General features: G+C 41.4%; 2 protein-coding genes across 2 annotated transcripts; both read left to right on the plus strand.

Moving 5' to 3' along the window:
* The first annotated feature begins 2,576 nt into the window (after positions 1 to 2,576).
* Positions 2,577 to 12,752, plus strand: crygmxl2 (crystallin, gamma MX, like 2). Its single transcript, XM_029456713.1, has 4 exons — positions 2,577 to 2,687; positions 5,708 to 5,755; positions 11,758 to 12,000; positions 12,477 to 12,752. The coding sequence occupies exons 1-4, from the start codon at positions 2,577 to 2,579 to the stop codon at positions 12,750 to 12,752; spliced, it is 678 nt and encodes a 225-aa protein (XP_029312573.1).
* A 566-nt stretch (positions 12,753 to 13,318) lies between these two features.
* crygmx (crystallin, gamma MX) lies at positions 13,319 to 14,882 on the plus strand. Its single transcript, XM_029456714.1, has 3 exons — positions 13,319 to 13,327; positions 14,021 to 14,275; positions 14,600 to 14,882. The coding sequence occupies exons 1-3, from the start codon at positions 13,319 to 13,321 to the stop codon at positions 14,873 to 14,875; spliced, it is 540 nt and encodes a 179-aa protein (XP_029312574.1). The 3' UTR covers positions 14,876 to 14,882.
* Positions 14,883 to 17,240: the final 2,358 nt, after the last annotated feature.

Genomic DNA, 17,240 nt, shown 5'->3' on the forward strand with positions numbered 1-17,240 from the left:
TGCATATGGTGGTAGGCTGTCTGTGCTGATACACATGCTGAAAGCACATGCTTTCCATGCCGATGAGAGGGAGGCTCGTTTTATTTTTAAAAAAGAGTTTCAAACGTTCAACATTTTAGACTTCCAGTTGGAGATGTGAGGGCTTGTTTATCTGTGGCACATTGTTCATTGCTCATATTCGCTCAAGAGTCTCAATCAGTCACTCCCTCTCTCCGTCTCTCACAAGTTTTTCAAACGATATCTCCCAAACACTCGACACCTGGCTGGCTGACTTCAGAGCTGAAATCAGTGGAGAAGTCTGTGTGTCTCTCAGTCTTTTTTAATCATCCATTCAGTCACTCCTCACATGTTCAAGCCTATGCATTCGGGGAGATCTTCCTCTATAGACAGATCATAAAGACGCACAGCTTACTTTAGTGGAGAGCAGGTGTGGGACGGTAGTTACAGTATGCTGCTGGTTTTTGAGGACAAGTGTGAGTCATTGTTAGCGTGTTAAATACATCACACTGCTTTATTTCCTTTTCGTATACGCGTACTATTTCAATATAGTTTTTAAAAGAAATCTGAACTCTGCTACTATAGGACCACCACGTGCTGTGAGATTTTTTTTTCTTTTTGTTAAAAACGTCAACAGTATCCTTGAAATGTCCAGAAAAGATGATCGCAAAGAAAAATATAAACAAGCATATGGCGCTACCTTTCAAGGTTCTCCAGTTTATTCAGAAGTCATGAACTGAGTGTTTCCCTCAATAAACAATTCCATCTAAAAAACAAGGACATTCAGACCACATACTGTTTTTCTCCTTGAGAGAACGTTCTCACGGTTCACGGCCAAACAAAAGTTACTTCTGTGCAAAGTGCTGTTTGAGCCACTTTCATGCCAGAGCAAGACTCCATATTTTAAACATTTGGAGGAGGGAACAATATCTATGAAAAGTGTGAAATTTGATTTCTACCCCACGGAATAGGCCGTTTCCTTCTGTTGTCAAACAGAATGACTAAACATGCTCATTCACATGCTCCCATGGTACAACGTTATTAATTTATCACTTCAGAGTTATCAGTACTCTTGCGTGCGTGCACACACACACATACAAACACACACACACACACACACACACACACACACACACACGCGGTTTGCTTCTCGATGATTGACAATGTGATAAATTTTATTTGAATATGGCTGACATGAATTATGTAACCAGAGAGACTGGTGGCTTTGTTGCTTCCCTCTAGCTCTTCGCTTTTCCTCCAAGATAACATACAGTTGATAATTTACAGTAGAACACATTCTGAAACTATAAAGAAAGATATAGCGACAATGCCCCAAAGGGAAAAAACAGAGTGCTTCAGTGCAGCCAGCTGAGCTGATTCTAAGAAGTGCAGAGAAGTGCAGAGGAGAAGGTTCTCGATGTGGCGGCGCTGCAGTAAGGTTAGGTGGTTGACACTTTTGACACTGGAAAGTGATTTTTCTTGAGTTCAGCTCTGATGGTAGAGATGAGGTCTCAGTAGACTGGGTTAGGCCAAAAAGAGAGGAAAATAAACACAAATGAAGGGAAAAAAAACACTTGTGGTATCTGATGTTGATCGCTGTTGAGAAAGACTGCCTTTGAAAGGCTTGAGGAAAGTGACAATACTGTATGTTTTTTCCTTGTTGCTGCTCCTCTAGACGGCCAACATAAAAAACTAAAGAAAACTAGTCTGATTGGTCTGAAAAGACTGTCAAATGTCAAGCAGTTATCAAACAGCAGATATGTTTTCTTTTAAAAAAAGATACCGGCAGAAGGAAAAGCCTAACCTTTCGGCAAGTGAGTAGAAGTCACTCATCCCGTCATGTGCGGTACTCCACACAAGCAAAACCCTTGCTCTTTACAAGGCTTACACTTTCCCCTCTGATTCAAATCTGTAGTTGTTTACACGAGTTGTCTACAGCTGAAATAGATGGATCTATAAAAATACCTAATTCCAGGGAAATATTTCCTTGGCGGGATGCAACACAAGAGCCATGAGAACAAACTCCAACACTTACATGTTACCTTTAAAAAAAATAAAAAAGGAGTTTTCCTATATAATAACAGGAAGTAGCAGGAACTCAAAAATCAAGACATTTCATTGTAAGAAAGCCTTGCAGAGCTCAGTGTAAACGGGCTTTTCCTTCAATTCATGGTCACTTTTTGATCTACAATTGCTTCAAGGTCTTTGTGCAGCACCCATCACTCTTCTGCATCATGTTTACATCTCAATTTGGTCTGCGCAGACTTCGTGTCATACACCCGCTACTGACAGGAAGAGCTTGCTCAACATTGGCTGTGCAGTTGTATTCTGCTGTTCCAGTTCCTATGGCTGATGTTCAACTCCCTTCGCACCGAGCGCTACTTGTACAAAAAGGGAGATTGGGACGACAATGTCCTTGATTTTCAAAGCGGTGAGACTTGTTAATGCCCTCATTTTCATGTACACCACTGAATCAATTCAATTCATTACTGCTCTATTGCATCGTTCAAACAAACTTCTGCACAACTTTCACATGAGCCTACATTTCTATTCTCATTATTTTTGATTTTATTCGGAGAATGTCTCTGCGCTTCCTGCTCGCTGCGCGGGGAGGTCAGAGATCAGGCTGGAGCTGGCAAGGATTCAGTGTCTTGCTCAAAGACACTTTAGCAGACTGGGTGCTCGCTACTGTGGGCCTCGAGCCCAGCTACACTGCCCTGCAAACCCAACGCTGACAGTTGATACGAATCTCAAAGACTCTGTGTTACACTGAATATTTTTATCTTGCACTTTTGCTCTTGGATTGTCTAAAGAGACAAAGAGAGAGTAATCAATGACTTTTATCATCTCCAAATAGGAAATTACAACATCTCTGGCAAAGCTTAAGGTGACCTGCAACTGAGGGAAATAATAGCAACATGAAGTAGTCACAGTAGAGTGAATAAGCTCATTACTGAAGAGGTCCAATAGAAGTATATATCGAAGAAATAAATCACAATAAAAAATAATACTTGCTCTTTCTTTCGTCGTGTATTTTTTGCGCTTCAGAACAAAATGTGCGATGGGGATAGAGGTGAGGTAGAGGATGGAGTTTTGTGTTGTCACACGCTCCACTACGAGTGGTTAAATCACACCAGGGGTGCTGGAAAGAGTTTTCACAGCCAGATATCTCTGAACCTGGCATTGTCGACTCTTCAGTATTGATCAAAAACACACTATCCAAAATCTCACATATATACATTATTTTAATTTTCAGGCAAGAAAAAAAAAAGATTCCTTCCAAATCCACCTTTAATGCTGACAACTGGAGTCATCCTTTTGAGGTAAATGGATTGTTTTGTATCCTGCAGCCAGATTCAAAGTGGTCACCAGTCTTTATTTAAAACACAGCGGCTGACAAGGCCACAAACATCACATCTGCGTTTTCAAACGAAGGTGAGGCCAGGACAAACTCTGTACTTTGGAGTTTCTCTGCATTGAAGGAAGGTGATAATGAACATTAATATGTACAGCTGGCTCTTTATACAACTCTTGCTGTGCCGCCTTTGGTGTCCTGTTGAGAGGGTGTCTAAGCAGTGCACCATCAATGGCAGGGAACAAAGCCAGAGAAAATATCAAGTCTTTTTCCACAACTGCCTGCCTGCCTTGCTCTGCCTTAAGATTAATCTAATTTGGTCTTTATTGAGAAATGGGTAAGAGCAGTTTTGTTTTATTTATGTATGTTTTTTCCTCCTCTGCTCCTTCCCTTTGTTGCTTCTCCTCGGCTGCCTCTGACAAAAGACAGCCAGCCTGCCAAGCCCGGTGTTGCTCTGGGACGGACCTGTCAATCACTCCTGACGGCACCCTGACAACATGTACGTTAAAATTTCAAACGGGACTCAAAGGCGGCGCGTGACAGCAGAGCCTTTGAAAGTGGCTGTAGCGCTCGGCGACAGCCAGAGGAGTACGGGTGGAAAACAAACTAGAAAACAACAGTGCGGAGGGAAAAGAGAGAGAGAGAGTCAGAGACAGAGAGGGAAAGAAGAAAAAAAAAACTAAAGTTAAAAGCAAAACAGTGAAGAATGTGGGTCTTGATGATGGGAATTGGCATTAGATTCTCCCTTGGTGTATCATTGTTTTTTAATTTGGTTGAAAGTCCCCTGAGTGGAGCTTTCGGTCTTCCAGGGACACAGCTGAGGGCCCGTTCTCGCCGCAGTCCAGGGACAGCAGCGCCTCTCTCCTGCTCCTCCGAGGCCTCACTCAGATCAAGTCAAGCCTCTTTTGCATCTCACTACCCTATCTTTCGACACAAAACAACTGTGCACGAATGCTAATAACATTCTTGATTCCATCTCGCATACCTTCGCTTCGTGCCTGTGCAATTAATTCCCAGTAGAAATGGAAACCAGCGCTTGCCACTGAGATAAGCCTTTTCTGTAGAATTCATAAATCTAAGATCTGTAGCTTCCAATACCAACAGGCAAATGGACAACTCAATTTAAATTCTGCCGTCCTGAATGCACCAGGATGGATTTGTTTTTGAAAACACTGTGTATCCGCAAACGTTTGCCTACAAGCAAACGAGTGGCATATGGCGTACAATGTGCACACACAGGCTCGAGGATGTACTTTCAAATGATCACCCGGTACAACACACAGACGCAGACCACCACCAATTCTTCAACATGGCTAAATGGGGTACAACAAAAAGGCCCGAGCTGTGCCAGACCCTATGGGAGAACTGCCATCTCTGCAGTCCTGCAGTTTGTGCACTGATCCTTCAGTCAGCATCCACATCTGCAGTTCAAAAACACACACTGGCTTGAAACTGCTACAAAGCTAACAGCTCATTGTCTGTCTGAGACTCTGTTTGACCATGCTGTGTGTGCGTGTGCGTGTGTGTGTGCGTGAGTGCGTGTGTGTGTGTGTGCGTGTGTGTGTGTGTGTGTATGTGTGTGTCTTGTCCAAGTTTGTTTGAAACTAGAATTCTAAAATCAACTCTTACACTATAGTGTGTGTGTGTGTGTGTGTGCGTGTGTGTGTGTGTGTGTGTGTGTGTGTGTGTGTGTGTGTGTGTGTGCGTGTGTGTGTGTGTGTGTGTGTGTGTGTGTGTGTGTGTGTGTTCAGCAAACAGTGTTCAGCTTCTACGAGCAAGTGGACACGCAGCATGTGTGCTGGGACACAGGTCATGCCAGCCTGTTAGTGATTTTTCTTTCTTCTTTTTTTTTTTAACTTCTCCCTCGATAAAACTATGTCTGAGCACTGATAGGCTTCAGTACAGACAGGAGCCATGGCACGAACACACACACACCAACACCCATACACACACACACTGACCCCCACAACCACACACACACACACACACACACACACACGCACAACATGAATTTGTGCCATTGTCTAACTCGTGTCTATATATATATATGTGTGTCGCAAATGTTACAAATGTATACATGCAAGCAAACAAACACACACAAGCTGCTCAGAGTTATGGCTGTGGTATAAAGAACTTTAAACAGCCATCCTGCAGACAGCCAATGCTTTGGCTTCTAGTGCCCTCTAGTGCTTGGAAAAACTGGAAAATGACTTGTGATATCTACTGAAACTGTTCAACTGTGAGGACAAGCTGAGTGCGGTTGAAATGTTCTAGAAGTATTAAAAAGACAATATGTTTTGACCAAACAAATGTCATAAAACTGTTATTTTAAATGAGTTTTCTTTGAACATAAAGGTGGCTATTTGCTTACAAATCCTGGAGGATATAGATAAGAGTGGAAAAGTAACACATTTCAGAGAACAATAATTCATTCTTATAAAAGATTTGTGACATTTCAAACAATGAAAAACATTAAAATGAAACATCTACTCTATGACTGCAAATTCTTCTATGTGCATTTCTGCAGTTCAAAAGAGCCAGAAGTCCACTGATATGTTAATACATTATATAGTTATTGTTCATGGCTTAACTATATATATTTATACATATTTTAGATTTGTATAAAAACTAACATTTGTCAACATCAAGGATATTACTTAAATAATTATACCATATGTAAAAATATGAGGGTGAATTCATTTTGTATTTTTAAGTTACTATTTTAAACGAGATGTTCTTCTAACAAAGCTGAAAATCAGATTTAAAATAATATTACAAGCATGTCTTATCTGTTGAGTCCCGTCAAATTGCTTTATAATAAGATACTAAAATACATAAATGAAGCTTTTATTTTAAATTCAGCCCGATCAAGAAGGGATAGAATAAGTCTATATCAATGCGACATTTTTCTAAATCATATTTCTTTATTCTTAAGAACCTAGCAGCTAGAACACACATAAAAAACAACTAAAATACTTTCTTTGTATAGTTTAATGTTTTAGGCTGACAATAATAATCTGATGAAACTCAATCTCTTATGGATTTTTTATAATTTAAATAAATGTTTCTGGTAGACAAGATGTTAAAAAGTGATATAGAAATATATATATATATGGCAAATAGAGCAAGTTTGCTTTAACTGGGTCTTATGTGAATGTGATCTAAAACTTTTATTATGTGCGTTATGTCATTATGTGTGCTCGTAAGCAAACGAGTGTGTCTGGACAAAAAAAATAAAGCACCGCGTTATTATGCTCTCTGTTTTGTATTATTAATGTGGTGCACAGGAAAGGCCTTTGAACAACTGGAAATCCAAGTAACATTATTAAGGTGCCATGCACTACAAACAAAACCTTTGGCATAAAATGTGACTCGTTCTTTCACATAACTGGATAACATCACACTTTTTTTGCTTTCCACGTGTAACGATTAATTCCTTCAATCGATCATATTTATTGCACATCATTTTGTTGTTGTGGAACATCATGGAACATCAATAGTTTACATTGTTAGATAAAAATGCTTACATTTTATCTAAATATCAGAGTTATTTATTTTATTAGATAAATAAATTATAAAATATAGCATAAAAATCAAATAGCAATTCATTATAAAGTAAAAAAAAGAAGCTCCAATTTAATAAATCTTGACATATTTAGCCAAAACCAATATAACGCATATATAACATATTTAGGGCAGCTATGGCCGCTGACTTTGAGCAGCTGGGTGTTCCATGTGAGGACATCAATGTAGTCTTATCTACTGCTTAATTTAATATAATAAGGAAGGGTTTTTGCAAATCATATGCGTGTAATTTTTGCGCATGCATGATAGAGCCAGCAGAGGTGGGATTTGAGAGGTACCTCAAAGCTATGATTATCCTGAGTGTCTCTGCCCAATAATGTTACCTGCTGGGACAGCAGCACTGCTCCTCTAAATAAATTGCAAGTGGCCTTGGGCAATAAGAGGAACCCTCCTTTGATCTGCCTGACTGCCAACGAGGAAAATGTGCAGGCAGTCAATCAAGCTCTTAAGGCTTTGCAACAATGGAGCCGACCCCGGTTTATTATTTATTTTTTAAATTGATGTATTTCATTATCACAAGGTGTCTACTAGCTGGGGTAGCGGGGGCGTAGGAGGGAGCGGGGGCAACATGATCAATAATTGATATGCGGTGTGAAAGAGCTGATTTGCTGCCTCTCCTCTGGTGCACTTGTCACTAGCTGTTGTCAGAACACATTTGCTTTGATGACAAATTTGAAGAAGTGAACAACAGCATCGCATCTGATTACAAATTTAGTGCGTGGTGAAAGGCATGGGGCCGCTTCTCACTGAGGCTCTGTTTGTTCAGGGCGCTCAGGAGGAATGACTACCAGGCTCTGAGGAGAGTTACAGTCTTGTAAGCACAGAGATGAGAGGGGGTTGAACTTTTTTGTCATGTGTCAGTAAACAGCGTGACTTGTTTGAAAGGCACCTGGATTACAGGGTGAAAAGTTGCTCTTTAAACCTTTAAAGCTTTGGGGCATGGGAGACACGCCACGTCAAAACAGAGTGTGGATATGAGGAGTGAGAGCAAACTAAAAGCCATCACTCCCCCCGGTGCGTCTGCCGAGAGACGAAGGAGTTGTCCTGCTTTTCCCAGAGTTTGGGTCATGCTGTGTGGTGGAGCATCTCAAATCCATTAAGTCAAATAAGGGAAGATGCTTGAGCAATTTCATCCGTCCAAATTCCTGAAAGACAGCTTGTATTGACGTGAGGAAAATGGTAAACAATGTTTCTTTCACAGTTGTACTTAAATGATCACCTGCAGGTCATCAGAATTCAAACTAAGAGAAAATCTGTTCTGGTGATTTCATTGCTGAGAGTTGTTCTTAATTAGCCTAAATGTCTTCTTTTTTTATTACAAGTACGGAGTGGAGATTTACCACAAACTTTAAAACTAAATCCTGATGGGGAAACAGCTCGACACAAAATCTCAAAGAAGGCAACACAAACAACATATCAACAACTCGACATAATTGACAGCTGCATCCATTTGCTCGGTCCAAGCCCCCTCCTCCTGCTTTCCCACTCTGTTCTTCCAACACCATTTCCTCTTTTAATTATCCCCCAGCAAAAAGATGGAGCACATCAGACGCATCGCGGTAAATCCTGGCCCTGGCACAGGCTCATAGTGGCTCCTGCGTCTGGCAATCCCGATAGAGCCTGTGCGCTGGCAGTGACAAGAGAGAGAGGATGCCTGGAGATTTTCTGACAGAAAGAATGGAGAGGATGATCTCTCAGCAAAAGAGAGGTCCTCATTCTACTCCCGACGTGGGAGGCTTTTTGGCGAGCGCTTTCCGATCATACCACATTTTCAGCACCAGATTAGCCAGTTCTCAGGAGCAAAACTCACATAGACCCCTTGTTTACACCTCAGTACCACAGTGTTTTTGTAATGACTGTTCAGTAAAAGAGCACATTGGAAGCACTGCAAGCACGACTGCTCTCCTATCTCTGCCTACAACATTTTAGGGGTGAGACTTATTGTATATAGCAGGGTCAGAGAGACCATGGTTTTGGAATAAGGGAATATGATTTGTTTTGAATTGAAAGAAGTCTCCTCTGACCTGAAATGTGTTTTACTGAGTGAATTGCACATTCACATTCTAATTAGGTATCAGCTACACGAATGGCTTTTTCTTTTGGAAGCCAAATAGATGAAAAAGGTTGCAAGTTAACTAGTGCTGGGGCTGCTATCTGTCAAAGTTTCTCCCATCTCTGTGGGGTGCACATCAATCACAGAGGTCCCCAACTGACAGTCATTCTGCGGGCTAATAGTGTCGTCATCTCCCGCGCGATTACACAGATTGCACAATGAGATCCTCGGACACAATGGAGCTGTAAATCTAGCCCCCCACTCTGTTCCCTTCTCCTTTCCTTTTCTTCCATCATTCTGAGATGAAGAGTGGAATGCTCCACAGCGGGTAGCTTTATTCTCCTCCGGGGGGAACTGAGAAAGCAGGCAAGGGCCTCTGTGATGTTACTTTCCCTTCAGGGTGGGGAGGAGATGTCTTGTAGCACAGCTAAAGATGATCATTTGAGAGCCTGTGAAACAAGGTTCCCCTCTGGAAGCCACAGAGACGTGGAGAGAGCCAAGGTCCCAACTAATGAGTTAGGGTTAGCTGATGTTCCTCGGTGATGAAAACGAGAACAATGACAATGACGTTAGAGGTAGTTTTTTGTCCCGGTTTAGACATTGTATTGCAACTCTGTTACATGCTTCTCTGAATACAAAGGTCAGAGGTCAGACTGAGCAGCACACTTTCAAGCTGATAGAGTCAGAAAAGTGAACTTGTGCCATTGTATCATGCAAAGCTTGAACACCGGCAAGATTATGATTTCCCTGTCACTCTGCTGCCCTCTTGCATCAAGACCCAGTACAAATATTTCACATTTAATAGGCATGATGAAAGAAATGATTAATCTATGAATGAACATATGAGGAAAATCTAAACATTTGTTTCTTATATGTTCTGATAAAACCTTTCCTCCGGACTAAATATTTGCTCAAGAAACTCACAAAAACAAAACAACATCCCATCTGATAATCTGCCACAATTACGCTGCACACTGTGATGAAAGGATATCAATGATCTATTTATGTCATAGGAAAAGAGTGCAGCTTCAAACATGAAAGCTATTGAAGCCTATGAGAGTTTCAAGTCAATGAATGATCAAAGGAGCAAAAGCTTATCAACGCTGTTCCTTAACACTGAAACAGTGTCATATGGCTGTGGATGTGCTACCACAAGAGCAGTGTTTTTGCCCAGGAACATAATGGCTATTGTGTTTTCTGAAACCATTTGCCTTTTTTACACAGTTGAAGCTGCAAAAAGCACACAAAGTGGAGAGGGGGCAGGAGCCCTTTATCCCGATGAAAGGCTAAAGGATGAGACTGACCTTTCTGGCATCAGCTGGGCTTTGGGAACACAATACATGGCGGCAACTCTTTCTGGCCTTTTCCCCTTCAGCTCTGGGCTATGCTTGCAAGCCAAAGACTCCAAGTCCAAACATCTATCATTTTATACAAAGACTCAAACACACAGATGCCCCAAACCCCTCCTTTTATATTACACAAACACACACACTGAGCAGTTCCATCTGTACATCTGCAAACAGACCAGTCTCGTCTGGCATCACAGTACAACTGCAGGCTATGGAAGCAAAAAGAGACAACATATCACTGTAGATTACATCAACACAAAAGCTTGACTCAGTCCACAGTATCAACACCCTTTTCCTTTAACAGGAATTGAATAACAATTACATTGTGACCTGTACCCACTTAGGGAACGCACCATTCCAAACTATGTTACAATTGTTCACGCAAGCAAGATATGAAATGAAAATCCTGACATGGTTAAGTATTAGTTTAGAGAATGCCCCCCCAAAAGTAACCCTAATCCACTGTACACTTTTAAAGCTTTGTTGTTGGGGGGCCACATACCTAAAGGGCCTTTGTGTGATATTTCAAAAGGCTGCATCACAAGGTCATGGCGGAACAAGGGTCATACAAACACAGAATAGCACTTGTGTGGTGCTCGGTTTTTTTTTTGAGGGGGGGGAGGGAGGGGGGGTTGACAATTCTATAGGTAAACTCTAGCAGACAGGAGATAAGGTAGCCGTGGGCTGACAGACAAAGGGAACAGTAGTTGGCATCTGAAAAGGTAAAGAGTAGTAGTCCCTGACGTGTCAGAGGCCTCATAGTCAGTGGGATAGTATAAAAGGACCTGTAAGTGTGTATAGGTCTATGGTACACATCCACAGCCCTACAGCCATGGGAAAGGTATGAGCTCACATGCAATATGGCAACAGCTTTGACAGAGAGGAAAAGTGCAGGATTTGGGAACATGTGTCAAATATTGTAACAGGGAAAGAAAATGCAGCAGAGGGCGAAGAGAGGTACTCAAAAAGTACTCAATCGAGTAAAAATATTAGATTAAAACTCGTGAGAAGTTATTGTTGAAGGGAAAAACACAGTTATAGGTGTTTGAAAGAGAAGCGTCTGTGGACATCAGCAATTATATGGTATCCAAATATGACAGGTTACTCATTGTAATTGTATGACGGTAAGAACAGAGTTGACAGTGTTTTCAGATTGGACCAGCATACAATGAGTTCTTTAAATAAAAGTCAGCTGAAACAATAGTTTTCAATTGCCTTGATTTTCACCTGTCAAGCTCTGAAAATAATATACAAGTGTTCAGCAGACAGTGGAGGCTTGTACACAGGAAGGACTCATGCAAAAGTAATTGAGTTTGTTCAAGGGAGAGCAGTGTCCCCTACAGGCCATTCATGAGTATTGCAGCTAGTGCATTTATATACCTAACATTAACTTGTATGCTTCTCTCTCCTTTTTCAAGATAATTTTTTACGAAGGCCGCAACTTCCAGGGCCGCCACTGGGAGTGCAGCAGTGAATGCATGGACACCTTCAAGCACTTCAACTGCTGCAACTCCATCCGTGTCAGCGGCGGTCACTGGGTGGCCTATGAGAAGCCTCACTACATGGGTTACCAGTACATCATTGGCCCCGGCGAGTACCCTGACTACCACTGCTGGATGGGCTTCAACAACTGTGTCCGCTCCTGCCAGATGTACCCCCCTGTAAGTCAATCAAACAGACAGATAGGATTGGTAGTCCCCCCCCCAACCCACGCCATTCACCTTGTACATCAAATGCCGCTTTAGAGATGCATGTCAATCAATGGCCTCTTGATGTCATTAACAGATACTCAGGCAGGTCGTAGCATGAAAGTCTCTGTTGCAAGGCCCACAAGGAGACCCAGTCAGCCTTTAAAAGGAATATGATACACCCCCCATAGGACGTGGTGCCTTCATTCTAATTCTGTTAAGTCACGTTGAGTGTTTCTGGCAGTTTAGGGAGGGAAAAAAAATGGTATTCCGTCATTTCTCCGAAAGAGTTGTTGCTCATTCTCATCTGTAGTTGCTTACTTAAAGAAGTACTAAAAGTACTCACTTGAATTTAAAGATATCAGCTCAGGGCTCTACCAAAATGCTCTCTAGGGTGCACGCCTACCAAAATAGCATAATAATCATGTTCTGATTTCTTTCACACACAGTATAGAGGATCCTACAAGATGAGGATCTTCAACAGGCCTGACATGATGGGACACACAATGGAGTTCATGGAGGACTGCCCCAACTTGTACGAGCGCTTCCGCTACCGTGACATTTACTCCTGCAACATCATGGAGGGCTTCTGGATCTTCTATGAGCACCCTAACTACAGGGGACGCCAGTATTTCCTGCGCCCCGGAGAGTACAGGGCCTGTGGTGACTGGGGCTGCCACAACCCCATGGTTGGCTCATTCAGGAGGATGAGGACTGTCATGTAAACTTTACCCATGTGCAATTCAAATTAAAAACTTGATTTTCAAATAACCAATGTGCCTTGTGTGCTTATTTGAACAAATCCATGCAACAATGAGTCTGGAGTACAACACTCTCTGGACAGGCAGTCCATTTGCTTTGTAACATTTCCCCCAGGATCAATAAAGTATCTACATATCAATATATTGTACATCTTCAAAATAAAAAATCCTTATAATGATCTATATATGTGTCTAATACCTGTCGAAAACAAGAATTCTTTTTTATTTTTGCTGCGCTGCCTATCCTCACAGTCTGCGTGTAGGTTTCTGGCATTCGCACAAATAAAGGCAGATGTTGCAACTCTTATTGTAGCCCTTTGAGAAAGTGCAGTTGTACAGTATTTTCCATAGAAAGACAGAGCTTTGACAGAGACAAAGCGGCTGCTGCAGCTCAACAGTCCTATAGTGTTCTGCAGTCTATACAGACTACTACGCTGACGCGGCAAAGCTTTGTTTCACATTTGCAAAGCCCTGATCCCAGCAGGGCCTATAAAGGTCTGGTACAGCCCGACACAGTTATCACAGTTGCAATGGGCAAGGTAAGAGCGCATTCTGAAATCTATATAGGAAAAGCAACTAAAATGTTTCATGTGTAGTTTGTTTGAATCTAAGGGGTTTAAAATGCTAAAGACCTTCACTGTGTGATAACAACCGTGTGTGGCTAGTAGTCAGTAGTTGTGAAGGAGTGTTTACTGTATTTTTAGGTTCATAACATATACAGGGAATTACATAGAAAGGCAGTAAAATAATGTAATGAAGGAAATTAAATAACCTGCAAAATAAAAGCTTCTAAATTAGACTTAATTTGACTTGATTACAGTATGCCTTTATCTTCTGTTGGTGAAGCATTGATATTATTATGAGTCTCAATGTCTATATAGAAAAATAGGCCAAGACTTTTTTCTCTTCATAAAATCATAGCACATGCTATTCTGTATTTTACTTTTGCCTCTGGTGCACAATTTGGGACATGTTTTCATACTCCCTCAAGCATCAATTCCAAAACTCTTCACTTACAGTTATTCTGTAACTTTGTTGGATAAAGCTAACTTGCAAACCTGGCTCAGAATACCAAATGATATGGTTATGAAAATAAATGAGACTAAAAGTTCAAGTTATTATTGATTAAGAGTCTGAAGAGCTGGGAGACAGATAACAGCTCATGTATAAGATACTAATAATAGTCATAGTTTGTCTTTGTTATAGCCCTGTGGGGATAATGTCCATCCATCCATCACTTGCAGGTTATCTTCTACGAAGACAGGAACTTCCAGGGTCGTCACTATGAGTGCAGTAGTGACTGTCCTGAGATGCAAAACCACTTCAGCCGCTGTAACTCGATAAAAGTGGACAGCGGTTGTTGGGTGGCATACGAGAAGCCCAATTATGGCGGATACCAGTACATGCTGAACAAGGGCGAGTACCCCGACTACCAGCGCTGGTCCGGCTTCAATGACTGCATCCGCTCCTGCCGTATGGTGCCATCTGTGAGTTTTAACTGATGTGTTACCCTGTTTGCAGCCATGTTCTCACTAAAGGTTTTCTGTAGAAGTGCCAGTTTAGGACATTTAGTTCTCTAGTCTAGTCCTCTTTTTTCACCACTCTGTGCCAGGACCTGTGGCGATTTTAAAGTCTCGTATAGCTTGACCTATAACTGCAGTAAAAAAGATTTGTGTCAAGTGAAAAAGAAAAATATTGACAAGGTCATTGGATCAGAGCAAAGTTTAGTACGGGAAAAAAAGTTAGTCTATCAATTTACCCAGTTATTCTACTGTGGGTGGAAGTTGACGGTATCATCGTTTCATTCCTAGTACAACGGGAACTACAGGATGAAGATCTTTGAGAGGTCTGACTTTGGAGGCCAGAATCTGGAGCTGATGGATGACTGCCCAGATCTGAATGAACGTTTCCACACCCGTGACATCTCCTCTGTCAATGTCATGGAGGGCTACTGGATTCTGCATGAGCACCCTCATTACAGGGGACGCCAGTACTTCCTGCGCCCTGGAGAGTACAGGAGGCACAGCGAGTGGGGAAGCAACAACCCAACCATCGGCTCTCTGAGACGCGTCACCGATCTCAACTGATTCCCAGTTTTGTTTTGTTTTTGACCCTTTTTACCCCACTGTTAAACACCCCGCCCTCTTGTTCCCCTAATGCCAGCACTGTTTCAGTGTGGTCTCAACACCGTGCTGTCCAAACCTGAAGTCATACATTTTAATGATGGAGGGATTTGGTGCGTCTGATGTCGGGTTCTGGTTTTATTGGGTTGCTTTGCATTGTCGGGTAAAAGTTCCTTCCCGACTCAATGCTCAAGCAATACTCAATAAATAGTGATGATCTTTTTTGCTTTGGTCGTCCCAGAGCAAAATGGTTTGCCTCGCCGGTCCCCAACCTCCTGTCCTACTGGAATCACAATAAAAGAAAACTTGATGAAAGTCAACTAAAGCGAGCCTTTGTTCATTTTCTATTGACTACTACAGCTGTCATTATAAAAAAAGATCAGGGGATATGGCTTTTCATAAATCTGAGGAATATTTTTTCTCTTTAGTATGGTGTTTGAACTTAGTTTCGTCAGGCCACAGAGTTACATAGAAGTGTAACCGCCGAGGTCCTAGACCAAGACTTTCTACAGTTTGCCGTGATATCGACATTTCGCATACACAAAGAAAAATTATCAATGAAACAGAAGCTTGTTCTTTGAAGTTTGATATTAAAAGACCAAAAAAAAGGGTATCTGAGGATGAGCATGTAGGAGTCTTTATGAGATCACATGGTGCAGAGTTAGCACGTTGGGTCTGTGAAAGATGCCCATATTAGATCCACATCACAGGGCCAGTGGCAACTCAAAGAGTCGGAGTCAAAGTGGTCTGGTATTAGCCCCGAGCATCAAGCTCTCTCAGAACAAAAAACAAAACCCAGTCCACATCCCTGCTCATGCATTTTTCATCAGCCCAAGATACTGAACCCTTTTAGAAATAAATATCAATTATTGAAATTGTTAATTAGACACTGCGTAATTGGCAAAGATACACATGAATAAATAACTTTGACCATTAATTATTGATTCAAAAAAAATTGAAGCCCAGTGGGGAGTGCATTTGAGAGTCGCTTAAGATCAAGCACAACAAGAAATATGAGTTCTGGCCTTGAGTAATGTCCAATTAAAGGATTGTCGACTTTGCTGTACAAGTCCAGTGATTTGCCCTCATCACCCTTTTTTTATATCTGTAGGACAACAATACCCAGCAGACAACACAACATCAACAGGGTGCAACATGGGATCTGATCAGTTGGGGTCTGGGGCATTACCAGATAAGAGATGAGAGGAAAGTGTACATGCTGCAAGTTCTCAACAGCAAATGGAAGTTAATCTAAGGTCGCGAAGGGGCAGTGTCTTCAAATATTAATCAAAATCAGAAAGTACGCACTTTCGACTTATATAAAACTACGGAAAACAAGTGTATGGTCATGTGTGTTGGAAGTGTATGGTTATAACCTGCAAACTTCACAAAAAAAGAACATTAAAAAGGCAAATAACCGGAAATGCCTTAAATATTTAGTACAGTCATGTTGCAACACTCGCTAGTTCTCCTGCATCTTCTACTTATAACATCCACTTAGTTTAGTGAGCTTTTAGGAGCCATAAAGAGTGATACATCAGAACTGCAGTGATCAAAACCAGCGGGGAAATATCTTGAGAATCTAACATACAGAGTTGCAGTTTATTGTCATATATATATATATGAAATATGATTATTTCAATGCAAAATCCACCACAACTTCAGTCAATAACGTCCTTCCATATCACAAAACACTCCTCAGCGTCCTGGCATTACTTAAGTAGAGAACTGGAGTTAATAAAGCAAACGAGGTGCACCTGAATAGCTATCGTTACTGTGGCAAACAACTTTGATGCAATATTGTAAAATACAGTTCTATAAAACACTACGCATCAAACAGGCAATACTCAATGTCCCTGGATTGTTCCTTCTCTACCTCAAGTCATTTAGATGATATTGTTCAATCGCTTCACACATAAATAGGACAAAAGAGTGAGATCCGAGTTTTGTCTCCCTCTTCATCTCTGAACCCTTTGGACTCGGTGATGGGAAGCTGATTGAAGGGTAAGTAGTGCGATTTAGAGAATGAATTCTTTAGATGCTGGAAAAGAGAAAGAAAACGAAAGAAACAGAAACCCAGAACATAAGCCTGTGATTCCATTATTAGTCTCAGTTCTCCCGCTCCCTCTTTTCATTTCTGATGGCTGGATAATTAAACCTCTATAGTATTGTCTTCCTTCTTCCTTGCCCCACTTCCAGCAAATGCGAATTCCCCTATGGGCAACTTTAAAAAGGCCCTTTTTAGACATCTGTTTTTCAGAAAAGCACGACTTTTTTCCCCCCATTAATTTGTGTTCTTTGTGAAAGTAGAAAGACTAGTGCCAGGACA

Source organism: Cottoperca gobio, chromosome 19, assembly GCF_900634415.1.
Source record: "Cottoperca gobio chromosome 19, fCotGob3.1, whole genome shotgun sequence".
Classification (NCBI taxonomy): Eukaryota; Metazoa; Chordata; class Actinopteri; order Perciformes; family Bovichtidae; genus Cottoperca; species Cottoperca gobio.

Coding starts and splice junctions, on each gene's coding strand:
- crygmxl2 (XM_029456713.1), top strand. CDS start 2,577: ATGTCTCTGCGCTTCCTGCTCGCTGCGCGGGGAGGTCAGAGATCAGGC. Junction 5,756..11,757: donor ATATAGATAAGAGTGGAAAA/GTAACACATTTC, acceptor TCCTTTTTCAAG/ATAATTTTTTACGAAGGCCG. Junction 12,001..12,476: donor CCTGCCAGATGTACCCCCCT/GTAAGTCAATCA, acceptor TTTCACACACAG/TATAGAGGATCCTACAAGAT.
- crygmx (XM_029456714.1), top strand. Junction 14,276..14,599: donor CCTGCCGTATGGTGCCATCT/GTGAGTTTTAAC, acceptor TTTCATTCCTAG/TACAACGGGAACTACAGGAT.